At 40.3% G+C, this 27,246-nt stretch overlaps 1 protein-coding gene across 1 annotated transcript; it reads left to right on the forward strand.

Moving 5' to 3' along the window:
* Nucleotides 1-1,454: 1,454 nt before the first annotated feature.
* Nucleotides 1,455-25,424, forward strand: UBE2Z (ubiquitin conjugating enzyme E2 Z). Its single transcript, XM_039333088.1, has 7 exons — nt 1,455-1,932; nt 4,005-4,077; nt 8,900-9,087; nt 14,466-14,577; nt 16,540-16,652; nt 19,885-19,975; nt 22,949-25,424. The coding sequence occupies exons 1-7, from the start codon at nt 1,595-1,597 to the stop codon at nt 23,117-23,119; spliced, it is 1,086 nt and encodes a 361-aa protein (XP_039189022.1). The 5' UTR covers nt 1,455-1,594; the 3' UTR covers nt 23,120-25,424.
* The last annotated feature ends 1,822 nt before the right edge of the window (nt 25,425-27,246 follow it).

Consider the following 27,246-nt stretch of genomic DNA (forward strand, 5'->3'; position numbering starts at 1 on the left):
CAAAATTTATACAATATATATGTTTGTTTTGCCTTATGTTTGCAAATCTAATGTAGATTAATGTTCCCTTTGTGTTTTCAGCAATCTTGTTTTGATTCTATTTTGGGATATATAAAACAGCTTACTATTAAATGATATAATTAGAATGATATTGGAGAAAGATTTATTTTCTTAGGATTATTCTCATTTTAACCAAGTACAGGACTCTGACCTCGAGTTTTCTACAAGTACCTTGTTATGAGGAATGGAGATCAGTTAATCTAATTAATGCCTTTCTGAAACGGACTTAAATGTCTTCGTGGAGGCCAGAATTAACAGCATAAAAGCGATGGCGCTACAAAAATACACCTTATCTGCCGCGGAGACCATCGCGCGCAGCTCTTCCAGGAGGTCAAGGCTGGGAACGTGAGCTACCTCCAGACAGGTGTGAGGGCGGAGCTTCTGTTTGCCCGCGTCTGAGCAAACTCTACGCCAGAAGCAGAAGGTGGCGTCTACGCCCTTAAAAGGGAATTTTTTGAAAGAATTATTTCAGGCAGGTGGGAATTAGTTGCCTTGAGTTTCGTAGGATAAACTACAACAGCTCCTTTGAAAATATATTCTGTTAGGTATTTAGTGCTCCGTTCCGAGAAAAAAGGTAGAATTTTGTAGGTATTTTGGAAGTCCCGCGGAGATATTCTAGCATTGCTGCAGAAAGGAAAAAAATGCAAAGGGCTGCAGGGTGGGTTTTTTTTTTTCCTTGAAATTTGGTTCCGGATGCATCCTCCGTGTGCAGATCAAGAGAGTGGAAACTGTGGCTGACATCGAATAAGTAATAAGAATGATCATGTGGGAGATTCCACTTTGCCACGTGCCGTGTGTTCAGAGTCGTGCAAAAGGAATTCAATAAATGGTTTTATTTCCCTTCATAATCTCTTTAAAGTGGCGTGCACTTAAAAAAATCTCACGCTGGTTTGCCAATCAAGTGAATAATTCAGCAATTACATCTTTTATCCATTCAATGTATCTAATTTTTAAAGATACAATTGAAACTCCGGGTAGTAGCTCTATGAAAATAAGCATCATAAAATCAAAACGAACGTTGCCTGGGAGACGATTAGTAGTTATGTTGCTTTTAAAGGCATTAGAGATTTGTCGATGCGCAAATACAAAAGGGCTTTTAAAAAATTGTCCTAGTTTTTCTACCCGAACTTCTCTGAATAAAGTTAAGCAGGGTCAGATCTGCTTATTACTTGTACAGATGGCCACGAAGAAAACCGACAGCTGTCAGCTAGACTGAGGAATCGGAAAGACATCCCGGAAGCTTGGTTTTGGTTTTGGCACACGCGCGTAGCAGAAGCTTTCCCTTTCCAATTCGTTTTCGCAAGAACTTTTTCACCCAACTTACTATTCGGAACCGGAAGTGAGGACAGTGCTCTAGAATTCTATGCAAACAATGTTCCACTAGCTGCGACTGAAGGAATTAACAACATAGGGCGCTCTAGAGCTCTCTACCTCAGTGGTTGAATGTTGGTAGTGGGCGGTGCATCGTGATCCGCTCTGCCCCTTTCTGTCGATGGTGTGGGAAGTCCCGGAAGCGTAGCCGGGACTGTTGGCGATGATGGCGGAGAGTCCGGCTGCTGAGGAGGTAGCTTCGGCCGCGGTACTGGCGGCCCCGGCAGGCGGAGGGCCGGGATCCGGAGCGGGTGGCGGAGGCACGGGCGTCTTCCTACCAGCCGAACTCTGGGCGGTAGCGGGATTGGGTTCGGCAGGAGGCGGGTCTGGAGCAGGATCCGGAGTCGGTTCTGCAGGAGCCCCAGTGCCTGGGATTCCCCCTGCCGCCGCCGCCGCCGCTGCCGGAGTGCTCCTTTCACATTCGGCCTTTTGGGACCCCACGACTAGTGGTGATTGGGACGGAGAGAGACCGAGCTCTGCCTGCCTACTCCGTATCAAACGGTAAGGAGCTCCGGAAAACGAAAGAAGGAAGTAAATGTTAGTAATCCCGGTCTTTCCATTAAAGAATTTAGCCAATATCTGGCAAAACGCGAATTATTAAGAAAGGGCATATTATTTCTGAGCATGTGCAGAGTGCTTAGTTCTCCACTCAAGCATTTCGGTTTGTGCCCTGTATTTCAGGATGAGCTGGGTTCATGCTTCCACTGTTCAGTCTTGTTTTAAGTATTATTTTATATTCCTGCTGGTGATAGATTGAGGCATTGGGCAACTTCATCTGTTTCATTCCTGCATTTTCTTGTAAAAATACAAATCTCTAAACTATTAAATACAAATGGAATAAGCTTCTGATACAAAAGCCTTATCGTTTCCTATCACTCAGCAATTCCCAGAGTTCCTGAACACAAAAATCCAAAGTCATTTGAACCTTAATGAAGACACTGAACAAAAATTGCTTTCATTGTAAATCTGACTTCCTTATTTTGCATCAGAAAGCAATTGGTATTTAACATATTTACAGCTTAAGTTAAATTTCTACTAATGAGTAGACTCAAAGAATATGTTTTGTGTATTTATAGCTATCCAAGGAAGGAGAATTCTGAGCAGTGCTATATATTTGATTACATATCACTTTGTAGTCTTTTCTGTATGCTTTTTGTCTTGCATCAACAGCTTTTAAAGGCAGGCAATGGGTATTATTTTGTTGTGGAGGTTATTACCCAAGGGCATATGTTGAATTGATAATAGAAATAGATCTGCATTCAAGCCTCCAGTTGATTTCTTTTGTGTACTGGTATTTTATTGTACATGTTTATTGTACTTATTGTTTGTGGAGTTCTTATTCAAATATTGCTTGATAGAAAACAAATTTATCTGTTTAAAAGATACCCAACATATATATCCAGGTGTAGCTGAAGGGTACAGATGAAGATTTTTTGAGCTTATAGTCTCTTTTTTTAATTAATCTTATTAGATCATGTCAAAAAGTGCAGTAAAAGGGAAGTTCTTTCGGTTATTTGCCCAAATGCTAGTTAACATATTCCTTAGCACAAACAAGGCCACAGGTTGAATCTTTGCCTGGGCAGTTAGGTGAGACTTGCAGGGGAGATTCTGAAAACCAGAAAAGCTGCAGGGGGAGGGTTGTCTTTGATGCTCTCTAAGGTTGGTTGTTTTCTTGCAGATGCTTCATTACCCAACAGCTGCTAAGCAAAGTTTACTAGGTAGCTGGTTTTATGTGTCCTCATATAATTAAAGCACACCTTTATTTTAAAGCAAAAAAGTGAGGACTAGCTATAAAGGAGTTTGAGGTTATTCCCATAATTAAACATATAAATACTTCAAAAGTGGTTAACTGCAGTTTTATGTAACCACAGCAACAAAAGTTATATTGTTGGAACAAATACAAGTGCATCAAAGTGAAAGTCAACTTGCAGGAGTATTTCTCAGAAGTTTGACTGAATGCCTAGCCCTAGAGGAATTTTGGCTGCTATTTTCAGGCAAAACTATTGTTGTTTTAAAGCACTATTGATATATATATTTGTATATTTGGGGAACGCAAGGTCACTATGCTCATTTTTCAGTTTATTTCATGCTTTAGTGAGAAGAAAGTAGTAATAAGTAAGTTGGTGGGCAGCAACTTTCAAAATAGCTTATCAATACAGACACTTTTGTTGATAAATGTATGCTGACAGATTGAGGGATGAGGGAACAGTTCCTTATGGACAGGTGTGGGCTGTGATAAGTTATTTCATGTTATGTTCTCCCCCTCTTCATGGGAGGTCTCTTTTCCTCTCATTGTATTTTATACTTATGTGATATAAGAAGAGATGTGATTAATAAATTGCAAATAAGCAGAAACAATTTACTAATTAACATGAGATACTGTATGACAAGCAGAAGTCTAAATTATAGATGATTCTTAAATTTAGGTCAAAGTTATTTATTTTGGGCAATGTTTGGACTTTGGACATATTTTAATTTTTTTTTTCATTTTTAAGTAAGATTATTTGTCAGTAATTTAAGAGAAAACTTAATGGATTGCAAAATACAGAAATATATTTGTATTTCTTTCCTAGAGATATCATGTCAATATATAAGGAACCTCCTCCTGGAATGTTTGTCGTTCCTGACCCCCATGATATGACCAAGGTAGGTGGTATTCAAGTGCTCTGTAATCTTACTAAAAGTTTTAAAGAAATACTTCATAATATAACGACTTGGCGTATGTGCACTTGACATTATTGGAAAAACTGCTGTAAATAGCAAAATGAGATTAATTGATTGCAATATCACCTTAAGAAACTTTTAGTAATGCCCAGCTCATATTGTGTTTATATTGAGAAATTAGTTGAAATGAGGCAAAATAAACGTACTGATAGTATTTTAAAAAAAGTAGTATATATATTTGGATCTCTACTCCTAATATTTTTTTATATTGCTGTGTAAAATATAAAGCAAAGTTCTGCCTTTCAGGTTTGCAGTCAAAAAGACAAGTGGGTTAGGAAATTGGTGGTAAGGAGAAGATGAAATAATTAAAAGGTGTTTATATAGAAATAGAACTCAGCTATTTTTTCTTTTGGTATTGATCTTTAGGAAGACATGTTAGTCTTGTATCCTTGATTTTTTTTTAGTCACAAAATATGGTGTGTTTATGAAAGAAAAAGGCTGAGGCATGGAGACACCATTTTTTAAAATTCATGAACGTGTTAAAAACACTACAAAGATTTCCTTTGATTTGAGTTCCTTACAGAAAAAAAATAATTCTACAAGTCCCTTGAATTGTATGCTATTCATATATGTCCAATGATCTACTGATGCAATTCTACAGAGGAATTATTGTATCTGTCATTTGTACTTCAGTAACTGTCTGGTTTGGCACAGCAACCAAACAGGGCAGGTACAGACTTCAACAAATAGTTAGGAGCGCAGAAAAAACAATCACAATCAGCCTGCCTTCCATTGAGAATCTGTATAATACAGAAAGAGGGCTGAGAAAATATCTACAGACCTCTCACATCCTGATCATAATCAAATGCCACTATAGAGCATTGCATGCCAAAATAACTACTAGACCCAGAGAGTTTTTTTCCCCATGCTATCACTCTGCTGAACACTTAATTCCCACACCCCTGCCTCATTTCTCATCTTTTCTCATCTTCGCATCTTTCCTACTATTTCCTACTATCTTCTCCTATGATTTATCAATTGTTGTTTGTAACTTACGATTAATGATTGTAACAAAGATTTATAATCTATGGCCTATTACTGGGTGTTTATATGTACATCATGACCTTATGCAGCAGAGACAAATTTCTTCTGTGTCCAATCACACTTGGCCAGTAAAGAATTCTATGCTGTGCTATGCTATGCACCGTGATGGTGCAGTGGTTAGAATGCAGTATTGCAAGCTAATTCTGCTGACTGTGATTGCCAGAAGTTCAGCAGTTCAAGTCTCACTGGCTCAAGGTTGACTCAGACTTCCATCCTTCCAAGATCAGTAAAACGAGGACCCAGATTGTTGGGGGCAACATGCAGACTTTGTAAACCACTTAGAGAAGGCTGTAAAGCACTATGAAGTGGTATATATGGCTTTTTGTTACTGCTGTTGCTATTGCTATTCCATTCTGCTAGATTAAGCCATGTAACAGATGAAATTTTATCAAATACTCTAAGCATTGCCATTAGAACTGCAAAGTAAATAATCTGTGAAACTAATTAATTTGGAATTATAAATACATAAAATAAAATAGGTAGTGGTAAATCTAAGGAAATAGCACTTATTTAGTGCAATTGTGTACTGCCTTTCACTCCAAAAGTTCTTTGTTGTACAATAGTTTCCCTCCCATTTTTCCCTTCAAAAATGCCCTAGGAGGGAAATTTGGCCAACAGTGTTTAATGAGCCTCTATATCCTAACAAAAGTATGATCAAAAGATTGTTACAGTCCATTGTTTTAAACACTGGACATTGAGTTTCAGCACTAGAGAAAATATTCTTTTTTTGATATGCCTGTAGTTATAACAGATGACTAGTAAAAAAAATTTCCATCTCTGGGTTTTCCCAGATTAAGACTAAGAATAGGCAGCAAGCCTCAATCTAACCTTTGCTGACAGTATGTATTTTTTATTTATTCACACATTTTTATAGAGTCAAATAATGATCAGTTCACCAGTTAGTTATAATAATTGATCTTATAACTGAATAGTGTGTCAATCCAAAGTTGATATATAACCCTAAGGATCCCTTGGAAATTGAAATTCTCATTGAGACACCCCTATATGAATTTGTGACATTTTACTAAGCATTTGGATTTCAAGCAAATTTGTAATTTAAGTAAATGTTTATTTACTTAAAATATATGTTATCCCATTTTTCATTCAGACAGGTTTCCAGTGCAATTGATAACAATTAATACATTGCTTTTTCAATGTAAAGTCTTGCTAAATTAACTAGCAGGGATGGAAACGATCCTTTCACATTTCAAAATCAGACCTCAGTGTGGTACCTGTAAACAATCCAGTGAGAATGGCCCTAATGCAGCCAGAAGTTAAACCTTTGCAACGACCATCTTATTTGATGAAATTCCTTCCAAACAAAATTTAGGGCACATAGGGCAGTTGCAGCTGATGGAGGGAAAATATGGAGTCCAAAATTAAAATAATGTAACTGGTGAAGGTACAGTGGAACCACATTAAAAGACATGCAGTAAATAAAATAGGTGAAGTAAAACAGTTTTAAAATTCCATTTAAAAGCAAAGATAGAATAAAATTTGTTTAATTTCAATGGGAATTCTGCAGATTATGTCATTATGTCTTGTGCTTGCCAGCTAACAGGAACCTACAAACAGAGTCACTTGATTGATCTTTATAGTTAGACAGATTCATATAAAGGATGTATGGCTGTGAAAGTTGGACCATAAGAAAGGCTGAGCGGCAAAGAATTGAGGCCTTTGAACTATGGTGCTGGAGAAGACTCCTGCGAGTCCCCTGGACTGCAAGGTGATCAAATCGGTCAGTCCTAGAAGAGATCAACCCCAACTGCTCTTTAGAAGGCCAGATCCTGAAGTTGAAACTCAAATACTTTGGCCACCTAATGAGAAGGAAGGACTCACTGGAGAAGGGCCTAATGCTGGGAAAGATTGAGGGCAATAGAAGAATGGGATGACAGAGAATGAGATGGCTGGATGGAGTCACTGAAGCAGTAGGTATGAACTTAAATGGACTCCAGAAGATGGTAGAGGACAGGAAGACCTGGAGGAACGTTGTCCATGGGGTCGCGATGGGTTGGACACGACTTCGCAATTAACAACAACAACAACAATATAGAGGAGGCGAATCCTTCATATGTTCCCAATCCATTTAGGGCAGACATGTCAAATACAAGGCCCGGGGGTCGGATGCAGCCCGTGAAGTGGTTTCATGTGGCCCGCAAAACCATTCTGGAAACAGTGAGGGAACAGCCCCCGCTGCTTTGGCCCAGGCCGGCCGGGAGCCAATGTACAATTTTGTGGTGGCCATCTATGCTGAAATGCATTCAGTCTTAGCTTCACAAAGCCATCCAGAAACAGCGAGGAACCAGACTCTGCCGCATTGGCCCCGCCCCCTGTGTGCATGCTGGGGAGGTGTCACCCTTTGTGAGGAATGAAGAAATGCACCATGCCTTGGTGCTTGCCCTGGTCCCACCTCCTTCTGCCAGAGACCCTCAGATCTGTCCCACTCCTGTCCAGTCCCCTACAAGCACCCTTGATGCGAACGATGTAGAGCTGGCCATGCTCACCCAGTAGGCCACACCATACACGCCCACCCAGTAGGCAAAACCCACCCTGGCCACAGCCCCCCGGCCCCCCAAGGGCAACCGCAATGCTGATGCGGCCCTCAATGAAATTGAGTTTGACATCCCTGATTTAGGGCTTTAAAGATCAAAATGATCAATTTAATTTAATTATAGGTAGTCCTTGGGACAATAATTGGAAATTCTGGTCACTAAGCAATACAGTCTTAAGGTGAAAGGCCATGTGACTGAGCAACTGTAATCCTAGTAATTACTGTTGCCATCCTTAAGCAAATTTTACCATTGTTAGCCAAGGATCCACTCCAATCCATTTCAGGCTTGTAAGATAAGGGAATGCCTCTACTCACTATACCCACCTGTCCCCCCCCCCATTTCTGTCCTTTTGGCCTCCCTGCATCCTGTTTTTCATGGTGGCAATTGGCACCCAAACTGAATGGTTTTGGAGCTGCCAACCATGCCTCGGAAGCCCACTCTCAGTTGACCTTGTTATCCTGAACTCTAACAGCCCTGCCATCTTACACTCTGCCACACCATCTTCTTGTTCCTACTGCTGGTGAGGCTGGGCTGGGCCAAACTGGGGCTGGCTTCATGCTGTAAAACATGAAAAAAGGCCTTTTCCTTCTTTTTTGCAGCATGAAACCAGTTCCAGTCTGGTCCAGCAGCTAGCCATATCTCAACAGCGAGAGCAAGAAGATGGTGAAAGTCAGCTGGGGTGACGGAGTGGTGGATGGCAGGGGGCCAAAATGATATAGATGGGGGAGATAGGCAAGTGGGGAAGTTGCAGTGCTCTTGCAGTCGTAAGCACATGTGGGCTGCAAAGTTCCCAATTTTAATTATGATTGTGAGGGTGCAGCAACCACCATAACATCTGGCATGCAGTGCTTTGAACAGTCGGTAAATGAATAGTTGTAAGTCAAGGATTACCTTTAAGAAAAATAGAAGAAGCTGGAGAAGTTGTTATGGAAGTCTCCACTGCATTGCAAAGCAATAATATTTTTCATCGCTTCAACTAAACAAGTAGTAATGAAATCTGAGACTTGTACCATTTAAAGAAGTGTTTGAGTTTTTTTCTGACTGCTTGCAGAGAACTTCTTTGCCTCCCCGATTTGTGCACTAGGCAGGTGCTGTCACTGATGCTTCCATCAGAAGTGTTTGCGCAAGCCTGGGCTTTTCTCTTGCAGATTCATGCGTTGATCACAGGCCCCTTTGACACGCCTTACGAAGGGGGTTTCTTCTTGTTCCTGTTTCGCTGTCCTCCAGATTATCCTATCCATCCACCGCGGGTCAAACTGATGACAACTGGGAATAATACAGTGAGATTTAATCCTAACTTCTACCGAAATGGGAAGGTCTGCCTCAGTATTCTAGGGTAAGGACCCATTCCGCTCAAGCTCTTTTCCAGGGGAAGTCCAGGTGGGTGCTTTGGAAAGGCTTATATGCAGTTCTTTTCTCAAGGACTATATATGAATGTGTGTTTTTCAAAAGAATAGGGCAGAGGGGAAGCATGCGAATTATAGTACAATGGGACAAAATCACATAACTGCAAACCATCTCTGACCACAAGCTGATGTTATCATTTTAATGTAGAGGCAAACCTGGGGCAATTAAATTTGCCTACTTTTTTTCTACAGCTTTTGATCAACTTTGTGCACTCCCAGTCTTATGCCAGAGACAGTGGTACACAGGGTCAATAGAACTTCTTTTAACTTTTTAGGCTGCTATTTTTTTTTCAATCCATCAATAAATAGTGTGAAACTTTTCTGTATGTTTGTTGGAATGTATGTATATGTTTGGTATATACATATAGAAAGAACGCACATATACAAAAAAATGTTTGTGTAACCACAAAGAAATTCCTTTGAAAGATTGCTCCATATTCCTGTGTGCCATCTGTTTCTAGTTACTTGCAGTTGTGTGGATCCGGTAGAGAAGAAGGCTATTTTCTATTTGTATGGATGCTTCAATACTATTTTTTTCCTTTTTAAAGAAAAAAAAGATAAACTAGTTAAATGGAGATAAAGGAATCAAAAATGGTTGCTGTTATAACTATTAACTTTGTGACTCCTTCTAGCAATACCATGTCTGTATCAGTTTCAAACAAGCAAGGTATATCTGGAGAAGCTTTGTTTGAATATTCCAAAGCTAACTACAGGCAGTACTGTAAATAGGACTGGAAACTCCCTTCCTAAGCAACGTGGTCATAATATGACATCATATGACCACACTCTCAAGGGCAGTTTCATTTGCTGTTATTAGGCAAACTGCACATGGCCGTTAGGCATGATGTCATGTGATCACTATTTGTGACCTGCTGACTTTCATTGCCTTTACTTGTGAAAAACTGGCAGTAAAAGTTTGCAAATGGCAATCAGATGACTTTAGGATGCTGTGATATCATAATTGTTAGCTGGTTGCCAAGCTCCTGAATCATGATTGCATGATGGCCACATCTGGTCATAAGTCTCATTCAGTACTACTATAACTTTGAACAGTTGCTAAATGTGGACTGCCTGTAATTGCTTTCTGTAGAGTGTTTATTAATCCACAAGCATAGCTACATTTGTAAGCTTTTTATTTTGTTAATGGTTTTGTTATGTGAAATAGAATGTATCAATTCACAAATCTCTTAGGACTCCAAACCCTATTGAAACCCAGATCAATCCTTGTACCGTAGAATATCTAGTGTGGAAAGCAGCGTTTCCTAAGGGCTGTAAATTCAGCCAAAGGAATGACAAAAAATTGATGTCTTTTTCAAAAAGGAGCTCTGCACATCCAACAAGATATTTTGTGCCTAGAGCCAATTTTTATAATCATGGTAAATTTAGTCTTGACTTAAACTTTGGTCAAATTCAAGTAAAAAAAACCAGAACGTTCAGCATTCCAATTGGGCTGCCAGGTTTCAATTGCTGTAGTATCCAGATGGATCAAGATATAGAACAGTGGTTCTCAACCTTTCTAATGCCGCGATCCCATAATACAGTTCCCCATGTTGTGGTGACCCCCAACCACTTATAAATCACCGGGTGCCAGGGGCATGGCCAAAGAAAAGGGGGAAAAATGGTGGACAGCCTTGTTTGGCGACCCCCGTGAAATGGTCGTTTGACCCCAAATGGGGTCCCGACCCACAGGTTGAGAACCACTGATATAGAGCATGTCTGCATCACATGGGATTGTGGGCTGCTGCCCTAGATGTATGGTTGCATACTATCTATAACACTGCTGCCTATCTGGGGCTATTACCTGACCTTCACGTTCCTCTTTAAGAAATCTGTATACTGTTATTTTTCAACCAAAATGGTTTTTGACAGTAGGTTGTTGCCAAAAAATGGTTCACAGCAAGAACTAGGGGCTCTGGATACTAACTTGTCTGGGGATTTTCTGTACTTATAAAGAGAGAAGGGAAATAAACAATAACACTCTTGGGATGGCTTGGTGGCACATCATACTGATATGACTTGATCATAACTTTAGATAGTAGAACTTCTGCTAAGGGTAATTTTAGGGAAGACAGGGTCTCTTATAGACTGTACTTAGAGATGGTGTGATGACTCCAGATAGGTAATCCTTGCTTACTTATGTGCTGACCATTGAGTGTTTTCTATAGTGCCCCAGCCAGCTTCTGTACTACTGTATCATAAAAACAAAAGCATTCCAGCTAACAATTATTAAGATACTGAATTCTTTGCCTGCTCTAAACATTAGCATATATTATAGTGCTTTTCTGAGATTGTATATCAGATCTAATCTCTACACTGGGTTGATAACCGGCAATCCTAAATTTGATACATTTACATTCCAGGATTTTGAAGGAACTGGCAGATGTAATTTCGGGGCCACTAAAAATATAGCAGAGGTCCCCAACCCTGGGCCGCTGCCCACTACTGGGCCATGGCCTATTTGGAACTGGGCTGCGCAAGTGGCAGGCAGACATGCGTGAACACATAACTCAGCTTGCACAAGTCAAGCTGCATGTGCTGTGTACTGGCCTAATGCTCACACAAGTTGAGCTGTGTGCACTGGCCTGCCAGTTGCATACGTTAAGCTGTGCGGCATACCCTCCAACCCACTGCTCACGTGGCTTGGTTCCCCTTTCCCCCCCTGCTGGACTACCAAGCCGCAAAGGTTGGAGACTACTGGAATTCTGTATAGTCTTTCAAAGATCATGTAGCATAGGGCAGAGGTCCCCAATCCCAGGCCATGGCCCATTAGAGGAACTGGACCACATGAGCAGCAGGCAGTTTGACTTGCACCAGTGGTGGGCTCACGTGCATGTACATGCGTGCACAGCTCAACTTACCCAAGTTGAGCTGCGTGTACATGCATGTGCACACCAGCCCACTGCTCATGCAAGTTGGGCTGAAAACTGCAAAGATTGGGGACCACTGATATAGGGAAAATATCAGAAGACTGAAAAAGAGCTGCTAAGGTTCTAACCTACAAAAAGGGGGTAAAGTGGATCCAGGAAATTATAGGCCAATCAGCTTGAAATCAATATTTGGGGAAATCCTGTAAAAGATAATGAGCCAGAGGATTTGTGAACACCTAGAAACAAACAAGGTGATTACTAGAAGCCAACATGGGTTTCTTAAAACAGATCATGCCAGAAAAGTCTTATTGCCTTTTTTGATACAATAACTACATTAGTGGATCAGCCACGTGCTGATTGGACTTCAGCAAAGCATTTGACAAAGTAGAGAACAATCTACTTTTTGGTAAGATAGAACAATTTGAGCAGACAATATCACCATCAGATGGATTCACAGTTGATTGACCAACTACACTCAGTGGGTAATCCTCAGCTTAACTACATTTACTGGAGGGAAGCATGCAGTAGGGTACTTCAAGATTCAATCTTGGATCCAGGACTCTTAAACTTCTTCATAAATTAACTAGATGAAGAGATAAAAGAGAAACTTATTTTCAGAGAACACCAAGCTGGGGGAATAACCAACACTTTAGAAGACAGGCTCAAAATCTGGAAGGATCTTTACAGACTTGAACATTGGACCTGTTCCAACAAGATGCAATTCTGTGATGAGAAAAGTAAGGTCCTGCACTTAGACAGGAAAACCCAAATGTATAGGTACAGAAAAGTGGTACGTGGCTTAATAGTAATAACAGAGAGTGCTGCTGAGACCACATTTACGAATGAAGACAAATATAAGTGCCCAAGAATAATGTTGCAGGATCCAATCTAACCTTCCAAGCTCCAACACAAGTCTGAAAGCTTGGAAGACTCGGAAAACCTGTGGTCCCAGTGACCGACCCAGATTGGATTCTGCAGACCACACTTGGAATACGGCATCTAGTACTGGTCACCACAATATAAAAAAGATGTTGAGACTCTGGACAGTTTGCAGAGAAGAGCAACAATGATAAAGGGTCTGGAGGCTAAATCGTATGACAAAAGTTGAGGAGCTATGTATGTCTAGCCTATTGAAGAAAAGGATTGGGAGGGGGAGACATGATAGTTGTCTTGCAGGACTGTCACAAAGAAAAGGGGATTGGCTTATTCTCTAGGGCACCAGAAATAATGGGTAGAAGCTGTTAAAGAGAGAGCCAACCTAAAAGTAAGGAGAAATTTTCTGACACTGAGAGCAATTAATGGGTGGAATAGCTTGCCCCCTGGTGTTGGAGGTTTTCAAGAATAGATTGGACAACCATTTGATTGGGATGGTATAAGAGTCTTGTCTTGAACATGGGGCTGTGCTAGAGGTCCTTCTAGTCCTAGGATACTATGAATATGGCCTTAGGCCTAATTACAGAAGACTTTGGCAATTAGTTCAGATCTGTGGTAATGTATCGTTTCCAAACAGCTCAGAAAAGTCAGAGAAGAGGAGGCACACAACACATTAAGATCTAACCTTACTTGTTGCTGACTTTGGACAACTTATGGGCAATAATCTTCCCCAGAGATGGTCTTTTCTGATTAGGGCTATATTATCTCAGGTTACTACATTGATCAGTGCCTATTAGTAAGTTGTCCAAAGTCAGCAACTGGTAAGACTAGACATTATTGCTGGACAACGTATATTGATCTTTAATAGTGTTTTTCTTCTTCATGCTGTTAGACATTTCATGAATGTAATATTTTTCTTCTTTGTTTCTAAGTCTTGACAGTCTTCAGTTTGACTTATCATTTTGTGGACCGAGATACAATACCGTAAATGCCGGCGTACAAGGCGACCCCTGTCTTTATAGCCGGGCCGCATTCCTAGAACGTCGTCTTATACGCCGGAAACTACCAGTATTTCCGGCGTATAAGACAACTCGGCGTATAAGACGATCCCCATCTTTGGCGCCGATTTCAGCGCTCGCGGAAGTCGCCTTATACGCCGGCATTTACGGTACTTCCAATTCAAGCAGAAAAAGGTATCTGAGTCTCTTGGAGCATTCATATAGCACTCATCTAGAACTCTTTATAATGAAGTGACATCTTTTCCCTGCATATCGTAGGTATCATTTACAGTGACCACATGATCCCAGTAAAAGGTACAACTGCTTAAAAACTTGTGGACAGATATTACCTATGTGTCCCTGAATGCTCTAAAGTACCTTTTTGTCCTTGAATCCCAGGAGTTATTTACCCCTACTAGAAAATGTCTTTTTTATTTAGCTGGATTCATAAATGTGACAAGCTGCATCAAAATACATTGAAGCCCCTGTGCATCCATTGAGAAATTATTTTGTGTTGGCACCTGTGGAAATAAGCTATTTGTTGTTGTTGTTTTTTTTGCTATCTCACAGCACATGGACTGGTCCAGCCTGGAGTCCTGCACAGAGCATTTCTTCGGTACTTATATCTATACAATCTTTAATGACTGAGAATCCCTATCACAATGAACCTGGCTTTGAACAGGTAAAGACCCCAATTTTGGATTATATCGTTAATGGGACACTTTTTCATTGGATAATTGAAAAGATTGGTGTAATTTGGACGGGATTGCCTTCCCTTTCCTGCTGTTGCATTGGCAGCTGATGCTGCCTTTCCGAGAGGTGCAGCAATTGGATAGCAGCCACATTACGAATTGGGATGGACCATCCCCCAAACCTCACCAATCCTCTCCATGGTGTGCTGCAGCTGATCTGAGGGGGCCAGTCAGGCACTGAAGTGCCACTGAAAACAGCGAGGCAGATGCGCACACAGACTCCGCTGCCAATACAGCAGCGGGAAAGGAAATCCCGCCCACCAGCTCAACCTGGTGGGGGTAGAAAACCAAGCGGCGCCAAAAACAGCGCTCGGAACCTCCAGGAGCTGCAAGAATCTGTGCACGCCCTTTGCAGTTGCCCTCCTGCAACATGCAGCTTCTCCCTGTAAGCAATCAGGCTCGCCCAGGGTCAGGTTGGCCATTGTCAGAGGTTTGTCCCACATGTGCGGCGGAGCTAGAGGACGGGGATGGGCTACGTCTCCTGGGACCGCCAACCTGATCCTGGGTGAGCTGGATTGTTTCAGCTGCGAGGAGCCTGGCCTAAGGTTTCCATCGCCCAGGCTTCCTGAAGGTGATGGGAATTGCAGCCAGCCCCGAAGTTGAACACACACGTAAAGCAATGGTGCGCCCCAAGTGAGGAAGCGGCATGAGCTTTGAGGGTGTGTCTGTATATCCATGGTTCATGTGCAGAATTCATACCGTGCCTTCCCATTGGCGTTCAAAGAGGCTAATTGTGGTAAATATAAATCATTTTTTTTGAAAAATAAAGGGACAGATTACAATATTGATGATGAATGTAAATGAAAAGGCAGTTTCCAAAGCCTTCCTCCCCACCAAGGGAAACCTGAGTCGCCTGTGGGGGGCACTGGCCAGGCTGGGCCTTGTGATGAAAAAATAAGACACCCCCCAAAAATAAGCCCTAATGGGTCTTTTGGACCAAACATAAATATAAGACCTGGGCTTATTTTTTGGGAAACACGGTACTTTCACTGTCAATTACATGACCAAAAAGGAGGATGGAGAAGGATTTAGAATCGAGGAACCATCAATGATGCAATTCAATATTGAACTATTATATGATAGAAATGCACTAGGGGAAATATTGCCTGCATTTTTTTCTCTACTTCTCATTTCCATTTTCAAACATAAAGAATACAAACGCGAAATACAAAGAGATCTGGCTAGGTAGTAAGATATATAGGACACCTAGATAGTCTTTTAAATCGAGATTCTGATCCCAGAAATAATGAGACTTCCAATTACGTATCTGCTTCCCAATTATAATTAAAGCCTATTATATTATGAGAGATATAAAGAATTATTAAAGAGTTCTGAACCTTCACAGGTTACTAAAGGACGAGGAACTTTTTTAAAAGTAAGGACTATGTTTCCATGGACCTTCATCAGTGGGATTGGAGCTAGATTGGAGTTAGCACCGAATGAATATTTTCTTTCAGCTTCAAAATCTTTCATATAGTAATATCAAAACTCACATTCTCAAATATTTTGGCCACCTACTGAGAAGAGAAGACTCATTGGAAAAGACCCTGATGTTGGAAAAGGCTGAAGGCAAAAGAAAAAGGAGATGGCAGAGTTCGGGAGACAGTGGAGGACAGGTGGGCCTGGCATGCTACAGCCCAGGGGGTCCCAAAGAGTCGGACACGACTTAGCGACTGACAACAAATGGAAGATTATATACTACTTTATAATTATTGTAAATATATATATATATTGACATATATTTTATTGTATCCAATTTTTATTTTTGTCGAATTATTTATTTATTTTCACATAGTTGGATTATTGGTGGTGAGGTATATTATGAATAATTCTTTTTCTGTTTGTTTGTATTATCCTAAATGGAGAGGTTCTCAGCAGTTATTGTTTTGTAGGAAAGGCATCCAGGAGACAGTAAAAATTACAATGAGTGCATCCGACATGAAACTATCCGCATCGCTGTATGTGACATGCTGGAAGGGAAATGCCCTTGTCCAGAACCTTTACGGTATGTTTGGAGAGACATCATTATTTAACTTTCAGATTCACTTTCTGTACTCCATTGAAAAACTCAGAAAATATATTTCCGAATGAAGCTTTGCTCATTTCTGGGAAAATTGGCAATATAATCTTCACCATTTGAATGTTCAAACTCCACTTTTTTATAGCCCTATAATTAATATTCTGAAAGATTCTGCATGCCACTCTAGAAAAACTTTGCAGTTTTATGATATGGTTTCTCAAGCCTTGTACCTTCCAGTTATGTTGAATGTTGGTTAAAGATGATGGCTGTTCTAGTTCAGCATAGTATGTACCAGATTGAGGAAGCCTGGCGTAAGTAAGTAATGAGATTGCAGTGTTTAGATATGGCAATTATTTTCTTTTTTTTCTTTGGTCAAGATGGGAGAAAGGATTGGGTTGAGACAAAAAGTTTGGAAGGGACCAAAGAAATCCCATCACTTAATGCCTGGTTTTTCAATAGGTGGTGTTTTTCCCCCTTTTTTATGAGTTTAAAAGTTCAAATAATTAGGATAGCCATATTCAGATTTCTTCTTCACAATCTTAGGCCTTTAGCACAGCTGTTTACTCTCTCTTTCACTCTCCAATCTTTTAATACAAATGTACTAATAACAAGTTCATTTTTAGTTTCCTAATGGCTGCACTAGAAGTTTCACTTTACCATATTGTGTTTCCATCCCCAAAGATTTAGAACAATTTATAGAATGTTTGAATGATTTATATATATTAAGGAATTTATCTATGAAATATAATTGTGATCCTTCACTGATAAAAGCATTGTCAATATATCAGTATTTTCCAACTAGTGCTTCCAGATGTTTTTACAATAGTCATGCTCGCTGGGAATTCTGAGTGTTGCAATATATCTGGAGCTCACTGGTTCAAGAAATGTTGGTGCAAGTTGTTTTCAGAGACTCACCTGAAAATGGGTTAATCAATGCAACTAATGCAATTAATGGGAAAAAGCAAAGTGTTCCACTGGTATTAGGCTAATTTAAAGTAACAGACTTTTCTTGAGACTATGACATTAACATATTTTTTCAAAATAAAATAAAAGCACAAATCAATCTGGACATGCATTCATTCCTAATTTATTAATCATGTAATTCTTCAAACCTAGCTCTTGACAAGTCTAAATCAGCTTGATTTGTTTTCTCTAAACAAGCAAAAAATAAATTGTTTTAGATATTCATATAGTAAAGAAGCAACACTGAAGGATGTAACAGTATGGATTTTATTTTTCTTCAAGTCAACTTTGGAGTAATGGACTAGCACAGCAGTTCTCAATCTGAGGGTCGCGACCCCTTTGGGGTCGGACAACCCTTTCACAGGGTCGCCTAAGACCATCAGAAAACACATATTTCCAATGGTCTTAGGAACCGAGACACCGCTCCTCTATCCCAGGGCTTTTCAACCGGGATACCGATCGAACATTCCAACGCCCATACGCTGGGAAACCAATCCGGGCACTGCAGCAGAAGCCGCAAACTCGGGGGAATCCCTGCCGCCGCCGGCAGAGCCAACTACAATGGAGCACTAACCAGCTGCTTGAACCAGGCACTGGCGGCCTCCTCGAGATGCCCCGCCCATCGGTGACATTGCCGTGCCACGTTCCGTGACACCAGGGAATCCCGGCCCTGCCGGAGCCAGCCACAATGGAGTGCCGGCCAGCTGCTTTAACCAGGCGCCGGCGGGCCATCCTAGGGTGTACTGGAGTCTTACACGCCGCCCGGTAGGGTGCCATCAGCTGTTCTTCCTGCATGGCATTTCTGGCGGCCGGCTGCATGGGCCCCTTCCCTCATAGGAATGTCGAGCCCATGGGGCTTGACAGCTACAATGGTGCCGCACACTCAGTAGCCACCTCTCAAGCACCACCCCCCGCCCGGCACTCATTGACCATTACGTGCTGTCGGGCGCAGCGCGGTCTCATTGGGCCGCGGCGGTAGCTCGAGGCAATCGCCGGTTCCTCGGCTCAGGCTGGCCGCCCATCAGAATCTACGTCCGGTGATTGGTTGGCTCCCTCATTGTGTCCCTCTCCCACAGAAAGGGCATGGCTCTTATGCAGGCTTGCCCCCTCACGGCCCTGCGCCTGGGGACCCCACTCCCTGAGAAGTGCAGCCAGAAAGTCCCTTTCCCGGGGAACCGCGCAATCCCGGTGCTACTGTAGGCCCCGCTGGCCGGGAAGGCGCACTGGAGTCCTAGCTCCCGGGAAGGTGATCAGCTCGCTCCTCTCCCATTGCCCGCCCTGCCCAGCTCGAGCCTGGCTGGAGCAGCATTGGTACTTCCAAAGGTAGTCGCTTTAAGGTTACACGGGCAGCCCTTGGCTACTCCCCTCCCCTCCGCACCTCCAAATTAATCCCCGATCGGAGAGAGGGAGGAGGGAGGGAGGAAGAGAGGGAGAGAAAGAGAGAGGGAGAGAGAAAGAAAGAGGGAGAAAGAGGAAGGGAGAGAGGGAGAGAAAGGGAGAGAAAGAGGTAGAGAGAAAGGAAGAGAGGGAGAAAGAGGGAGAGAGGAGAGAGAAAGAAAGAGGGAGAGCGAGAAAGAGGAAGGGAGAGAAAGGGAGAGAGAAATAGGGAGAGAGAAAGAGGGAAAGAAAGGGAGAAAGGGAGAGAGTGAAAGAGGAAGGGAGAGAGAAAGGGAGAGAGGGAGAGAAATAGGGAAAGAAAGAGGGAGAGATTAAATTAGTAACATGGTTCTTAAGCAAAATTACAGTTATGAAGTAGCAACGAAAATAATTTTATGGTTGGGGGTCACCACAACATGAACTGTATTAAAGGGTTGTGGCATTAGGAAGGTTGAGAACCACTGGACTAGCATATAGCAGCACACTTGCTTTAAATGATAAAATGAGATTCTCAGAATTCTGCCTGTTAATACAAATACAACTATAAATAGATATGGAGGTGATATTTTTTGAAAGAAATTATCTTTGCATAGTGAAAAAATCCTTACTGTTTTTACTCTTAGAGAAGAAAATAGTGGGGTCTATGTACAGTAGATACTTAGTTATATGTAATAAACATAAATGAAAGGCTAGTCTGCCCTTGCACCGCTGGACTTAGGAATAATATGCATAATGGGGGTACCTTGTTGAACAAACTGTTGTTTTGTGTCTGGGGTTTAAAAAAATAATTTTTAAAAAACTGGGCATTAACTTCTTGATGGGAAAAAATTGCTTTATTGCCAGTGGGTCTCATATTTTGTTGTTTCTTTTATGCTAGTGGAGTTATGGAGAAGTCCTTCATGGAATATTACGATTTTTATGAGGGGTTATGCAAAGAGAGGCTTCATCTCCAAGGACAGTCCATGCAGGTAAGAACAAGATAATGTGTCCATGTTGACTGAAATGGAAGATTTATTAAAAGACTAGCAATAATCAGGGATTAATTTCTTATCTTCTGATCTGAGAGAATAACTTTTTCATTCAGCAGAATTTTTTCTGAATAGGAATATGAAAATCTGAGTTGGAATTCTCATATTGTTCAGAGATGTTAGAGCAATGGGTGCTAGTATATTACAGTAGGCAGGAAATGATTATGAATAATGGAAGGCAATTTGAATCAATCTTGTTGGACAAAGATTTGTGTCTAAGTTGGGGAATTTTCTTTCTTTTATTTCATATACTTATTAAAAGGAAAACCAATCATTTCACTCACCAAATGTATTAATGGATAAAAATAAAATACAGGTCGTCTTTGACTTACAACAAATCATTTAGTGACCATTTGAAATTACAACAGTGCTGGAAAAAATGACTTATGACCATTTTTCACACTTAATGACCTTTGTAGCATCACCATGGTCATGTGATCAACTGGCATATATTTATGACGATAGCAATATCCCAGGATTATGCAATCACCTTTTATGACCTTCTGACAAGCAGTGTCAGTGGAGAAGCCAGATTCATTTAACAACCGTGTTACTAACTTAACAACTGCAGCGATTCACTTAACAACTGTGGCAAAAAAAGGTTGTAAAATTGGGCAAAACTTATTTAACTGTCTTGTTTAACGACATAAATTTTGGGCTGAATTGTGTCATAAGTTGAGGACTACCTGTATTAACAAAAAATGAACCTCTACAACTTATTGATTTCCCTCCGTGCATAAATAAGAAATAAAAATCTTTACCAAACAAAAATTAATTTCACAACTCTCATTGTCTGAATAAAAACGCCTTTGCTGGCCTAGATTAGCATGGTGTATGAGAAGCAAGAGCAGCCCTAAGAACACAATGTATTCCTCTCAGATGTCGCCCCAACATTGTGAAGGCAGATGGAAAGACCTGAAAACAGCAGTATCATAACTTCACAGAACATTTGATAACCTCACAAAACCTGTGGTATACTTGCCTCCAGGTGGAAAAGTAAAAAGGACTAAAAATAAATGTTTGCTTTTTCAAAAATGTCCGAACTTTAACATCTGCCACAAATTTGGGATACAAGATTTGAAGTATGCAATCAGCAAGCTTGCATGATGATCATATTTCTGGATTATGCTGCTCTAGTTTAAATGCTTCCCTAAATTAATATATATGTATATATATCAGACAGACAAAAAAAGCCAGTAAATAATAGAGAAGTGGTTTACAATAACTTTCTGTCTACTATCCTAATTTTCCATGTGTTTGGGAGGGTTTTTTAAAATATAAGTACTGTTAAGGATGTGATTCCCCATGTGTATTTGACTGGCACATTTTATCATTATGTTACTTTAAAATGCAGGATTGTTTCATTCAAGTGAAACAGGAATTATATAATTTCGGGAAAGTTTTTCTGCAAAGCAGATTTTGCAAAATTTGCCTGCTCTACAAAAAGAAATTAATTTTGAAACATAAGAGAATTTTATATGGGGCACCAAATCCCTGCTTATGGGTTCTAGGGCTGGACTGTTAAATGATAGTGGTGTGATAGTTGAAAATTAGTGGTTCTTTCCAACAGTTTTGAAGAATAAACACAGAAGTGTAACATTTGCCTGAAAATTAGTTTATCTCCTTTTCCAAGAGAGAAAAAACCCACTTCCTAAAAAATATCAGGAAAAAAAAATCTCAAGGATCACGGCCCCATATATGTGACATGAATGTTCCTATTTTGGACCATTACTTTTGCTCTCCCCACCTTATGTAAAACATGAACCTGTGTGCACCAAAAAGGTTGCTCAGTCCATATAAAAAATCCAATCACTGAATTTTTCTGGCATTAATAAGCTTGTTTAGAGATGCATTTTCTATACAGAAGAACCATCACATGCTTTATAATATTTTGTACTGACCATATTTTTCTCAGTACAAGATCCTAAATGTAAACTTCTAATCTGATACTCATATTCATCAATATTTTTGATATTGACAAGTTCTTTAGTAGTTTTAGCCATTGGCTGTTGTTCAGTTCACTGTTCTCATATGCAAGCTCCTCTGAAATTTATAGTACAAGAAACCTTTTGGTGAATTCTGTTTCTAGACTACAGCAACATCTTAAAATGCATGCTGTATATATAGTCAAAGTTTCCATTACAGATAAGAGAAGCTATATTTGGGTTTACAGCCACTGAGGATTCACATCAGGTGTGTGCACAGCATATTAAGCTACTGTATATTGGGTTTAGCTAGTTGGTGGCTCAATATGTTGTTTGAACTAAGTTAGTGTGATTATTGTATGGTTCAATGTGTTATGCAAGTTAGTTCAAGTAAATTATAATTAGATTAGCCTTTTTTTCTCCCAAAAGCTCTGCTGCCAGGTCTCTTCCTTCTCTCTCTCCTTCTCTGAAGCAATTCAATTTAGAAAGAGCCCAATCTGCAGGGATTTCAGTTTTAAAATTTCCCTTTTTGGGTGAAGGCAAAAAATGGTTGAAGATACTTGATGCAGGGCAGCATGGCCAAAACCAGCCCTCCATTTTGTCCAGAACAAATTGCAATTATCCATTCAGAAGAAAATACTCCTTAAATAAAAAAGAGGATGTCAGGGATAATGTTCTATCGCAAAAGCAAGGAGTCTTCAAGACTGCCAAAGTAACTGAGGAATCAGAACTGGCCTCTAAATTAAAGCCAAAAGCAGAAGATGTATCAGTAAAATGAAGACATTCTGAGCCCACCAATTAGTATTTCTTACAGAATTTACATATCTCTTTCCAGCTTTTTCAAGCCCTCATTTGTTAAAGTAATTTAGATAGGGTAGAATTATTTTATTAGTGAAATAATTATCTTGATGAATTCTTAAATTCCTTTCGATTTATTGATCTGCCAATGACCCTGAAATCTATTGTATTTGCATTTTTTTCCTTCCAGGACCCCTTTGGGGAGAAGCGAGGACACTTTGATTACCAATCCCTTTTAGCACGTTTGCAAGGAATCCGCCTGAAGGTTCAGGAGAAGCATCAGCAGGAGAATCCAGACATAGACTCAGACAGCAGCTCTTCCGAAACAGAAACAGACACTCAGGGGAGCATTAAGATTTAGATGCCTCCCACCTGATTACTTGGGAATCCAAACCATGGGGGTGGGATCTTCCAACTCCAGGTGCTGTGGAAGGACCCCAGAGAGACCTAAGAACTGTTTAGGTTCCAGAGTGAGCACACAAGTGGAAAAACAGCCTTTTGTTATCTCCATCAAGCGCTCTAGGTATATCCTGTTAAAAGTGCTAAAACTGAACTGGGCTTGTGAGAGGCTGCATTTTAGAAATGACCCTTCCCTCTGCTGGAGACCTCTGAGTGAATGACACGCCAAAAGAAAAAAAGCATTTTGGAAAAACCTGTAGGCAGGTTTATGTCTCCTGTTCCGCCAATTCTCAGAGAGCATGAGATAAAGCATGGCTCCTTGTTCCATTGTCCTTGTTTCATAAATGTACTGCATATTCCTAGCACTTCCCTCCCAGCTTGTTTCTACGCCTTGATGGGCTCCCAGCAATTTAATTTGTTAAAGCACTTTTTGACTATTTGTACATCACAGTCTATTTCTTCAGATCTGGTGCACTGTGGCTTCCCAGTTGGTTTGATGTTGCCTGTCTTAGACAGACCAAAGAGGAAGAATTTCTGCTAGAATTGGGCTTTGTGTTTTGTTTTGTTTTGAAGTTTCCACAGCTTTATTAAATTCTTGTTTTTCTGATTTTCGCCTAAAGTCCAAGCAGGAAAGGAGTAAAACGCAACCCAGGAAAACAATTAAAATTCATGTTTTAAGCCTACTGTGCAAGTTAACTTTCAGCTTTCCAAAGCAAACTTTACCTCGTTTTACTGACCTTGTTTGGTGGCTCTAAAGGAGAAAGATTTTTTCTTTCCCTGGTAAGATGGATATAATTTCAGGGCTGGGTTATATATAGAAGTAATGATTGCAGAACTGAAGTACAAATAAGTGCAATAGCACCAACAAATTAGCATGTTTATCTGAAGTAGCTTTAGCTTCTGTGCTTTATTTTTGGGAGGCAAGAACACAGCTAGGAGTTTCATGACAGAGAAAGAAGAAATATGGTCAATGTCTCTTAGACTGTTACACCTGGGGAGTAAATTGTTGGAACTATCCAATCAAAGGATCCAGTCTTATTTTAATAAGACTTTATTGAACCTAAAATATGGAGTTGCACACTAGTGGATGAGTTTTTCTATATAATCTATCATAACTCCATTCTTCCAGATGGCATCTATAATACAGGAAAGGTTGCAGACTTCTGAAGATTTTTTTAAATGTAGGAATCTTAACTCTTTCTAAAGAAAATCCACAAGACTTAGCACTTTTAGAACTGGCTCTAAGCCTTTAGAAAATTGGAGGAATTGATGTTGATTGTTGATGCACATGTGATCTGAAGCAGGAGCCATTCTATAGGAAAGACTGTATTCAGCCATCAGCCTAGTAATGTACAGGGTTCCATGCTTGTATCTGCCATCCATCCCACCTCTCCCTTTAAACATCCTGCACGTTCATAGGCAGTATCCTTCCAGCTGCTCTTGTACTTCTTTTGGGATATAAGGGAAGGCATTCTGCTGCTCAAAATATCCTGCAGATTGGGTGTTGAAAAAACCGGTTATACCTAAGAACCAAGTAGAATTCTTTCTCTGTCTTTCCTCGCCCCCCCCCCCAAAAGAATCTCTCCAAGGGGCATGAATAGCTGGTGGGATATGAAAAAAAACATTGCAATACAAGTTTACGTGTAGATGCCTTGTAACGGGAAGGTCTCAAGAGGCAGAGTTAATTTTATCATGTTCATTTTAATCTCATTAGATACAATCCAAGTCAGATTTATTTCCCTCAAAATCAAAGGGATGTAAGTGCACAGTTAATTTTTAAGTCCTGCTGGAATCAGCGAGACTTAGGCCTTAGGCACTCTGTGCCAACTGAATAAATTTGGGTTTCCCCATGCTATTCCCTAGGGCTAGAAGTGCTTCTGGGCTGGAGCACTGTGATTTCAAGGCATCTTAACTCCAGATGCATGTTAGCTGTTGAAGTATTGCATACATTTCATTAAAACAAAACATGAAAAATGCCTTATGTGGTTTTTTTTTTAATGTGGGTCACATGTGGGTATAAGAAAAAAAAGGAATCTGATTTTGTAGCTGCCCATAATTATCTGTCTTCTGAATGTTTCCATTCTAAGAAATGACAATCCTAGATTACTGATCTAGACAAATGTTGGTGACATAATTTTAGACCTAACAAGCGTAAGAAAAAAAAGAAATAAATGCACAAGGGTCTTCAGATAGAAACCTTGTTTATATACAGTTGTACATAAGGGGTGGGGGTTTTTTTTGGTGCAATAAACTTTGTTTTAGCAGGATCTGGAGTTCATCTGTGTCATTTCGGAAAGGTAAAATAATGCTACCTACCCTCAATGTGTGTTACAGAAACTGAAAGAACAGCTTTTTAAATATACCTAATATATGCTATTTCTCCAGCATCATTACCAGATCTTCAATGCTGGAATTTCCCATTGGAAGCTAGATTGTTCAGCTCCAGCCTGAGACCTTGAAACAGTTCTAAACTCTTGTTCTTCTGAAAGCATTGGAGGTGGAGATGGAAATTCTGATTCTGCAAGAATGATTGTGATGATTCCTTCCCTTCCCCTTCATATTCCACATTGTAGACAGTATTTGCATGTGTGTATGTCGTAATGAATTCAAGAAGATATCCTATATACAAGGGCAGTTCAGAAATAAACCTCCATTTGGTTATTAATGACAAACACTCGCAGATACTGAACTTCTATTATACACATTAAAAAATGTGTATAATAGAATGTGTACAACATTACATTACTTTTTGACATAATTGCCATTCAAATTGAGGCACTTGACATAACATCTTACAAGGTTTGAAAATCCTTAGTAGCCGCTCGGTGCCAAATCTGGGCTATGGGGGGGGGTCATCAAAAACATCCCAACGGAACAGCTTCAGAAAGTTCTCGGGTGCGTCTAGCGGTGTGCAGGCGAGCATTATCGTAAACCAACACCACACCAGAAGTCAGCATGCCCTAACACTTGTGGATGGCTCGTGTGAGTTTTCGTAACATTACACAATTCATTACTGAATTGATGGTCATGAACTTCACTAGTAGCCTCTTCACATTTGGCGGGATTTTCTATGGCACCACTTCCGGTATGTTGGTTCATGATAATGCTTGCCCGCACACTGCTAGACGCACCAAAGAACTTTTGAAGCAGTTCTGTTGGGATTTGTTTTTTGTTTATTAAAAAGTTTTTTATTTATAATACAATTAAAACAAAAATGGACAAGCGTGACATTCCAGAGTAAGTATTCCTAACAAGTTTGTTTCTCGTGGTACAAAAACTTAATACATCATTCTTAACCTCTATATAAGCCTCATCTTTTCTATGTAATACAATTAAATATACAATTATATGTACAGTTATATATATATTTCAATCCTATCATTAACTTGAGATCCGAGCAGTTCTCCTTAATTCATACCAACGGTAAAATTTGTCCCAGATTTCTAAGTTATTCGAGTTCTGTCTTGTCCTTCATAATCATTGTAAGCCTGTCCATCTCAGCACATGAAAGGATTTTATACAGGATCTCTTCTTCCATTGGAATTCCTTTATTCCTCTAATTTTGAGCAAAAACCAGTCTGGAAGCCGTTAGAATGTGTAACATTAAATAAAGTACGCCTTTGTCGTACTTTTGTGTGGTTATAACTAATAGGAAAAGTTCTGGTTTTGGCTCTACCACTCGCTCTAATACAGTGGTTCTCAACCTGTGGGTCGGGACCCCATTTGGGGTCAAACGACCATTTCACGGGGGTCGCCAAACAACGCAGTCCGCCATTTTTTTCCCCTTAGCTGTGCTACTCCCTTTTATTCTATTGGCTTTTGAAAGCCAATAGAATAGACTCTCTTGAATAGAGTCTAATTCTATTGGCTTTCAAAAGCCAATAGGAATTGTCCAGGCTGTCTCTGCCCTGCTGAGCCCGCCAAAAGTCCCATTCTGCAAACGGTGCTGCACTAGTTGAATAGTCCTCGACTTCCGACCGGTTGAGTAGTCCTCAACTTACGACCGGTTGGAGTCGCGGCATTAAAAAGGTTGAGAACCACTGCTCTAATATTTCTTCCAACCATTCTTTGATCCTATTCCAAAAATCA

Source organism: Crotalus tigris, unplaced genomic scaffold (assembly GCF_016545835.1).
Source record: "Crotalus tigris isolate CLP2741 ecotype Arizona unplaced genomic scaffold, ASM1654583v1 scf7180000024472.5447098, whole genome shotgun sequence".
NCBI lineage: Eukaryota > Metazoa > Chordata > Lepidosauria > Squamata > Viperidae > Crotalus > Crotalus tigris.